Here is an 8,738-nt window from a genome sequence, read left to right as displayed (position 1 = left end):
GATAGTACACCGCAACAAATTTGTCTCTTCAACGATAAGAACATTCCTCTAACAGACGAGCAGTGCTCGTCTGAGTTCAACACACTTTTTTTCATCAGTATTCATGAAGGAAGATTGTCTCAACCTGCTCTTGGCTCCGGAACTATATTATCCATATATGGAACCCATAGCGGTCTCTGCTGAAGGCATTGCATGTCTTATAAATAACCTCAAACTATCTACGTCAGCCGGTATAGATAATCTGAACGCTAAAATTTAAGAATACCCTGCTCCTATTTAGGCAAACTTTGTACTACATATTTAGGCAGTAATTGTCGACCGGTCAATCACCTAAAGACTGGAAGGTGGCTAAGGTAATTCCAGTATTCAAAGCAGGAAGCAAAAGAAGTACCAGTTATCTACCGCCCTATTTCCTTAACATGCATTTCAGGTAAGTTGCTGGAACATATAATCGCATCCCACGTCTACAGCCACCTGGAGTCTAATGATTTCTTTTTCATTAATCAACATGGCTTTAAAAAAAGCTTTCGTGTGATGCGCAATTGCTTGAGTTTAGAACTGACTTGCACTTTAACATGGACAATAATTTTCAAAGTGACAGCATTTTCCTTGATTTTCCAAAGCTTTTGACCGTGTTGCTCATTGCAGACTGTTTTCAAAATTAAATTACGTTGTACTGGAATCTGCTAGTTTATCTTGAATCTTATATTTTGTTATTATTTCGTCAACAATTTACAGTTATTAATAACCGTGCTTCTTCTCTGGCTGATGTAACTTCAGGAGTCCCTCAGGGAAGCGTCCTGGTCCCTCTACTTTTCCTAATTTACATAAATGATCTGCCCAATAACATTTCTTTCAGTCTAAGACTATTCGCTGATGATTGTATTGTTTACAGAAAAGTAATTCCCCAGAAGATCACGTTATTCTGCAAAATGACATTAACATAAGTATGTGGCGTAGTAAATGGCAAATGGTTCTAAACTCGCGCAAATGCAAACTAGTTTCTTTCAGTCGCAAAAACTCCAACTCAGATTTTTACTACTATATCAACAACTCTGCCATAAATCGTGTTCAGTCATACAAGCATCTAGGAATACACCTGACTCAAAACCTTTGTTGGTCCCCTTCATACTCAGACACTTTAACCCGGCATTCTCCGGGGCCTGCCCACACTGTGACCATCCGTTCGCGGACCCTTTCCACAAGGTGTGGGCCTGCCCATCAAACCCGGCGGTATCGCCACACTCCTTCCCATTCCCCCCTACCTGAGAGAGCTGGGAGGCTGCCCTGGCCGGCTGCTCGATCCTGGAGGATGAAGGCGCCCTAGTGGCCCGAGCGCGTGCTGCAGCAGAAGCCACAGGGGTTCCGGACTAGGGACCCCTCCTAGATGTTGAGAGAGGCCGACCCTTAAAGCCGTCCCCAACTCTCTCCTGTCATCACTCAATAAAGTTTTTCACCACCACCACTACCCCCATATTACTGTTATTTGCGCTAAAGCGTCCAAAACACTTGGCTACACTCAACACAACCTGCGTAAAACGCCACCTAACATTCGCAAGTTGGCGTACCTAACGTGCATTCGCCCACAGTTGGAATTCGCTTCATCGATCTGGTCCCCCCACCAAGATTACTTAATATCTAACTTAGAACGCATACAAAACCGGGCTGCCCGGTTTATTTCTGGAAATTATGACCGCAAGTCTAGCATAACGAAAATTAAACTTCAGAATTCACTGCACCCTCTTCAAATTCGTCGTTCCGCTTCTCTTTTATGCTTGCTTCATGGATACATTAGCCAGACCAGGCCACCTGTCTTACCCTTGGAAACTCCAATGCGCATGTCTCGACGGCTCCATAGTCACGTTAGCATCAAGCGTATCTTTGGTAAAACACAAGCGTTTAATTCATCAGCGTTGCCGAGTGCCATTTCACTTTGAACGATCTTCCTGACGGTATCGCCTCCATTACAGATAGCCGAGCATTCCATAGCCGTCTGCATGAACATTTCATGTCTGTGTTCTAACTATTAAGTACTTCTCGAATACCATATTTACTTGTTTGGTACATGTTATCGCCTGTTTTTCTTTTTCCTTGTTGAAATTAATTTTATGTTAAGCATTGTATAACTTGTTTTAATCGATCTGTATTCTCAATTTAGAATGAGCATTGTGATTCTCATAAGCACTTTATTAGCACACTTTAGCTCATGTTCCTATTTTTCTTTTTTAGAGCGTGTTATGATGCCTTGTAATTCCACGGTCACTTTGATATTTACCGCACATATCTATATAATTTTTCTGTATTTATCAACATATATGTTATGTTATGTTATAATTAACCATGTAACGCCCCTCTTACACTATGCTCCGATGAGGAGCCTTTAAGGTACTGTGAATAAATAAATAAATAAACAAGTCTATACAGTCGTGAAAATGGGACGGAAAATGGTGTGGCATTAATTATGGGCCATCTTGGCCTCCACAGTCGGCGAGCTCATTTCCATGTAAGCTACAGTGTCCGGAATCAACTGAAACCTTATGCAATGGCCACCTTTGAGGGTGACGTCGTGTGATTTGATCACCTCTTGAGCAAGGACATATTAACGTCCTCGTCTAAGTGCAGAATCGATCACTTGAAGTGCCGGCTTGGAATCGCAAAATATAGTCCGAGTGTGATGCGGCTCCATCGATATGTAACGAATTGTCTCCCGAATGGCAACAATCTCTGTGGCTGTTGATGTAGTTTGTTATTCGAGATGGAAGCACTTACTGATGTTCACATTCCTTAAATCGAATGCCGCGATTGAAGGGGTTGAAGTGGTTAGCGGTGTGCATAGTGAACTTTGACTGCTTCACGGAATCTTTAAAACAGAAAATAAATGTATGGCCTTTTCTTCTTCATTATCACATAGCTGATTATATAAATCCCTGTGTAAGGCCTTTTTGAACGGGCTGTAAATAACAAAATATTTGAATGCATAGTAAGTAGACTTAATGGACATACAAACCCGAAAACTACAGGTAGATTGTCACTGCTTGTGCCCCAGTTTATAACAGACGATGCGGAGATAGGCAAATTACAGCTAGCGAAAGTAAGATCTAACGCGGAAAATTGACTGACTAAAACAAACCTGGTTGTTCTTGCGTTAATGCATGATAAATTATTGTTAGCAGCCCCATCCCACAAGTGTTTACTGCTCGAATCAGACTTAAGACCCTAATAAATTATAAGTATGAATGCAGTTAACGTCCCCGGTAAAATGGTTCCTTTTCTACAGGACGTAAGTATTGAATCAAGAACACTAGTATTGCGAATATCTGCGGGGAAATACACATTAACTAATTTCAGTGGGATGCAGCCTAGAATAGATATGTCTAAGCTTGGATATCACTTTGTGAAGTCGTAAGCTAGTAAGTCATTTTTTCCCAATGGGCAATCTTTGAAGAAATAAATATAGCTGAGCCGCCACCGGTGAGAGGGGCGGTATAAACGAAATTTACAGCAATTATTAGGTGAAATGTATTTTCTGCTAATAGCCAAGTTTTTTGCAATGAAATACTATTAGGGGAGTGTTGAGTACCCAGGTAATATGTCAGTAGTAGCGGAATAAATGGAACGGCAATTCCTCTCTTATATTGTTATCTTACCTATGTTGAGGCAAGACCAGCAGCCGCAAACACCTTGTCTAGTATGCTCTCCTTCCAGAAATATTTTTTTTAATATTCTGTTTCTGGCACTTTTTTACTTCATCTTATGTTTCATTGTAGATCACTGCGCTACAGGAGAGGCACGGCATTTAAGAGCAAGTGAGTCAAGCTCCATGTGTGTGTCTTGCGAGCCACAATCTGAGCTTAGTCTGATTGGTGTTCTGAGCGATAGACAGGAGGGGTTTCGTTAGGCCGAATGTTAGAAGCGCCTTGATTCGATGTATCAGCATTATTCACATCTGAAAGCATAAAAAATTTTGAGGCCACCGTTGGGCGGGCAACGACCGTGAAGCAGTTGAGTCATTTCTGTTGTAACAATTTGTGCCAATGAATCTGACAGGCTCACAAATAGATTTTCCATTGCGTTCTTTATTGCCCTCTCTACGGCCGAAGCAATGACATCTGAAAGCGATGAGTCTACTTTATGAGACAGACGATCTGCTGCACCCGCATACCCGCGAGATCGCCCTGCAATAATACCACGGGGTTCATGTCTTGAGCATCTATTGTGCTCATTTATATCTAATTGTAATTCCTGCGCTCTCGCGGAACAGTTAGAATATGCAGCTGAGTGAGAAGCACTCCACTGATCTTCCCGTGATGAACAATCTTTTATGCGTAGTTTTCTCCACAATTTCAACAGCGAGGAACCGATCGGCACCCCTTAATGCTATCCCCAGAGCGCCAACACTTAATACACTGGAGGGGGCGAGAACATAGCGATTCAACTCGGCAAATGAGTGCCCACGATTTGATCTCGTCGGACGAGTTGTTCCAGCTGAAGTAACAATGACTCCATACATCACAAAGAACAATTCAGGACTTCTTCATTTAAACCACACTTTTCTTTCTGGTATATCACATAATCCTATTACTGCTTTAAATATTATAATACCTATTTTTTAAATGCTCATTTTAATTTAATAGGTTTTCATATGACCTGCCCCCCGGCCCCCTAGAGATCTTGTTATAAGCATTGTGTTTTTGTCATGTACCCGTACTGGGTAAACCCAATTAGTTTAGGGAGAAGCAGGCAACGCCAAAAATAAACGGAAGACCAAACCAAACAAAAATAAGATGGTGGTCTTCACTTTTAGAGAATGGAGTGGGGTGGGGTGGGGGGTTGCTGTCGGAGTAAATGAGTTATGAGTTCAGATCCCCAAGAAATGGCTGAAGTCTTGTGTCATTTTTTCCGGTAGTTCCGACCACAGAATTTATCAATGCAGCAAAGTTGCGCAGGTATGTTTCTTGACGGCAAAATCCCATCTCGCGTTCATAATGGAGTACAGGCACTTGCTAATTTCTTGGAGCAGAAAATTTTGTGAAACTCGACAGATGGATGTGACGTTAACGAGACTGCGTGGTATTCTTCCGCAGTTAAATTTTCATATGCATATATCATGTCTGGTGCTGTCTTCATAATGCCAGTTTTGTAACGATTTTGAAGCAAATAACCATTTTTGCTGACTTGTCGGAGCTACTCTTTCCTTAGATGGATGACTTTGGAACTCCCCCTGTATGCGTCAACTTGGCCTAGCATTGATTGTTTTTGCAATGTTGTCTTTTGGACAATCTATACTGGGCAGATGTAATAGAAATGCGCAATGCCATAGAAATCTCCATTGGTGGCTTCCACCGACTAAATTCTTAAATTATTGTTTATTTTTTCTCTAATTTGACAGGGTAGTTCTTCCTTTTAAATAAAACACAATTTGCATGCTTAAAGTCTGACTTTTAAGCACACTCCTAATGTCCCGCTTTAAATGTCTGTTCGTGTATTGAATTTTCGCAAGCGCCGCTGGATTCCAGGCCCATCATTAGTGGGTACGCGCCACAGTATGAGGTCATCATCGTCATCAACAGCAGCATTCAGGCACTCCCCGCGCCGTCGTGGGACTGAGAAGGTCCGGCCATCGTGGGTACTTCAAGAAGGTGGCGGTGTGCAGAGCTCAGCTGCGATGTCCACCAGGTGGTCGCGTATTAAAGCTACACCGAACAAGGTGCGTAGACGTGATACAACCACCGCGCAGACGCAACGAGAAGCACCCACTGGTGTATTGGCTGCCGAGGACGTTGAAACGATGGCCGACACTACCGATGCCCTAGAATGCGACAGCCGCCGAGCTGCCAGACATCCGTAAAGTCACGGACGCTCCCGATACCCAGGGTGATCGCAACTGCGCCCGGCATACACAGTTAACGAGCTACTCTCCTATCGTCCTAGGTGTTGCCGACGAAACGTTTGTATCCAGGAAGTTCGAAGCAGATCAGGCACCCAACAGGCCACGTGCCGTGACTGGAGAGCTTCCCGTGGAAGTGGACACCGTTATCCCTGACAATGCGCCGTCATGCCTGCAGGCACGAGCCTTTGGCAGCGAAGAACCCCGTGGTGACCTTGAACTGTGCCAACGGGAACAACCGGAATGCCACCCTGCCAAGAATAGTAACTCCGGAATGCGAACAGGAAAGACTGACAAGATCATGGAACAATACATCTACTACAACCCAACCGGAAAACCCATATCGTGGAAAGGGATGCCTTCAACCCATGACAACGTGGGGTCGACACCTAGGAATGGGGGCGCTTTAGGAAACCAGACACGTGAGTCGACGTTGATCGGGGAACAGGAGCCGACGGAGGCCAGAGTTACTTTGGGCGTCGACGGCGAAATTGCTCTTGAAACGGAGACCTTGCCGGTGCAGCGGGGTCCTCGTTCAACCACCAGTCTCGTGTTCTACGAGATGAATATTCCAGAGGCGACTTATTCGTCATTCCTCGAAACGTCTTCGAGTCAACGTTGTTGGACCGCGGAAGAAACTGCGCGCTTCTACCGTGCTCTGAGAATATTCGGCACCGATTTCGATCTAATGACAACTGCTTTCCCAAACCGAACGCACAAAAACCTCAAGAACAAGTTCAAGCGAGAAGAGCGCGATAACCGAGAGCTGGTGCAGAAGATCATCAATGAACCGACGAAATTCAACCTGGAAGCTTTCGGGGATGAGTTTAGTGAGCCAAATGAACCGGAGCCGAATCAGTGACAACTTTGGCATTGCGCACAAAAGATTCGTTTTTCTGAAAGGAATGTTTCGGGGATTCTTTTCTGAGAGGCGGCCTCTAAAGGGCCGCTGCTGTAGCAAACAGCACGATGGCCGTGGAGGTCAATGCAGAGGACGCGGGGGATTTTTTTCTCAAGCGATAAGTATGCTGGCGAGTGACACAGTGTGCGCGAGCACCATGTCAGCGTGACTGTACCCAGGTCATGACAACTTAGATTACTTGAAATGGTATACACTCCTAAAGCAGAGCTTTTAAGCATGAAATGCTTCAGCTCGATCCCGTTGTCGGCGACATTCAAGTGACATTGAGCCAAAAGCCAGAGCCGTTATCCGGGCACTCAAAACGAGAACATGCCGGCAAGTGTATACAAGGAAATTTATTTACCCGTATCCACGCGTACAACTGTTCAATGAACGTAGAGTACACTATAATGTACCACACATGCAATACATCGTACTTGATATAAACAAAACATATGAACCAGCTACTATGACACGCAAAGCAATACCAAGCAAAAACGCCCCATTGTCCCAGAGCTAGCAATTGAAACCACAACAGCTCCGCCTCATTTCGCTAAATGCTAGAAGTGCGGTGAATAAAACGGACACACTTGAATCCCTGTTACTCTTATATGACCCGCATATCTGCGTGGTCACTGACACTTGGCTTCATGGCAATATACGTGATGATGAAATTGCACCACCAGGTACTGCTTGTATCGGCGAGACAGGGGTTCTCGAGGAGGAGGCGTGGCTGTTCTTGCAAAACATTCTGTCGATATTAATGTTGGAGATCAAATTGCTGACCACGAAAGTTTGCTGCTAAACGTGTGTTTTTGTGGAATTCAATTTTTCCTTTGTGCTGTATACCGCCCACCCGACTGAAATGATGTGTACTTGTCAAAACTGCACGAACATTTACTTAGCCTACGTGATAGAAATGTGATCCTGATGGGTGATTTTAACCTTCCTAAAATTAACTGGGACCAATTAAAATATGGATGTTCCACAACAATTGATGTTGTATTGGATTTGATGTTTAGTTTAAATTTAGAGCAGATGGTTCGTCAGTGCACACGTGGTAAATCCATCCTTGATCTATTATTCATAACAGAAATATTAACAGTGCTTCAACATCAGTGGAGCCAGGAATTTCAGATCATGATCTAATTTATTTTGCTTGGCAGCTAACAAGATATAGGCCGAAGCTAGGAAAAAATTCTTCATTCGTTCGGGACTTTCAAAACGCCGATGACATTTCAGTGATTGATTACCTAGACATACATCTTGACTTTGCAGTTGACAACATCGAGACTTCATGGATGAGGTTCCGGGATGCGATAAATCTTTGCGTTACAAGATTTACACCTACCAAAGTCCTCAAGAAGCGACGTGTAAACCCTTGGATAACTAGGGATATTATTCATACAAAGCGTAACATTAAACGGCTCCCCAAGCAAAAAAAAAAGTGTCATGCTCTATTTATCTTGAACTGAAACAAAACCTACTAAAGAAATTAAGAGAGTCCCGAAGCGCTTACTTTAATAATTGTCTTTCTCAGTCTATTAAATGCGACAGCCAAAAATTCTGGCGATTTCTAAAGGAAGACAGACAGGATGTTTCTAAAATAAAAATTGCTGACATGGTAGCTACTGATGCTCGGCAGATATCAGAGCATTTTAATCATTACTTCCACAGTGTTTTTTCGAGAGGCGATAGTTATGCACCTCAGAGCAGTGATTCATGTTTAGCTGACGATTTAGCAGTGTCACATGAAGGCGTCTTGTCTATGCTCCTTAATGGTAATCCAAAAAAAAAACCGTCAGGGCCGGATGGTATCCCTAATGCTCTTCTTACGTCGGTACGCAGAGCAGATATCTCATTTTCTGACAGATTTCTTCAGTTTATCAATTGCCACAGGCGAAATTCCGGACGACTGGGGTTTAGCGCGCATCACTCCCATTCACAAAA

General features: G+C 43.5%; 1 protein-coding gene across 1 annotated transcript; it reads left to right on the top strand.

Moving 5' to 3' along the window:
• The first annotated feature begins 5,545 nt into the window (after positions 1-5,545).
• On the top strand, positions 5,546-6,749 carry LOC119448995 (transcription factor TFIIIB component B'' homolog). The gene is made up of 2 exons (XM_037712195.1): positions 5,546-5,707; positions 5,814-6,749. Exons 1-2 carry the CDS (start codon positions 5,546-5,548, stop codon positions 6,747-6,749), a joined length of 1,098 nt encoding a protein of 365 aa, XP_037568123.1.
• The last annotated feature ends 1,989 nt before the right edge of the window (positions 6,750-8,738 follow it).

This window comes from Dermacentor silvarum, chromosome 4 (assembly GCF_013339745.2).
Source record: "Dermacentor silvarum isolate Dsil-2018 chromosome 4, BIME_Dsil_1.4, whole genome shotgun sequence".
NCBI classification, from domain to species: domain Eukaryota; kingdom Metazoa; phylum Arthropoda; class Arachnida; order Ixodida; family Ixodidae; genus Dermacentor; species Dermacentor silvarum.
Note: the sequence above shows the minus strand (reverse complement) of the source record. Positions and strands in the feature narration are given on the sequence as shown.

What these genes read in the sequence shown, in the direction of transcription:
- LOC119448995 (XM_037712195.1), top strand. Translation starts at nt 5,546, where the DNA reads ATGAGGTCATCATCGTCATCAACAGCAGCATTCAGGCACTCCCCGCGC. An exon ending in TTAAAGCTACACCGAACAAG is followed by an intron (nt 5,708 to 5,813) that starts GTGCGTAGACGT and finishes CCGATGCCCTAG; the next exon opens with AATGCGACAGCCGCCGAGCT.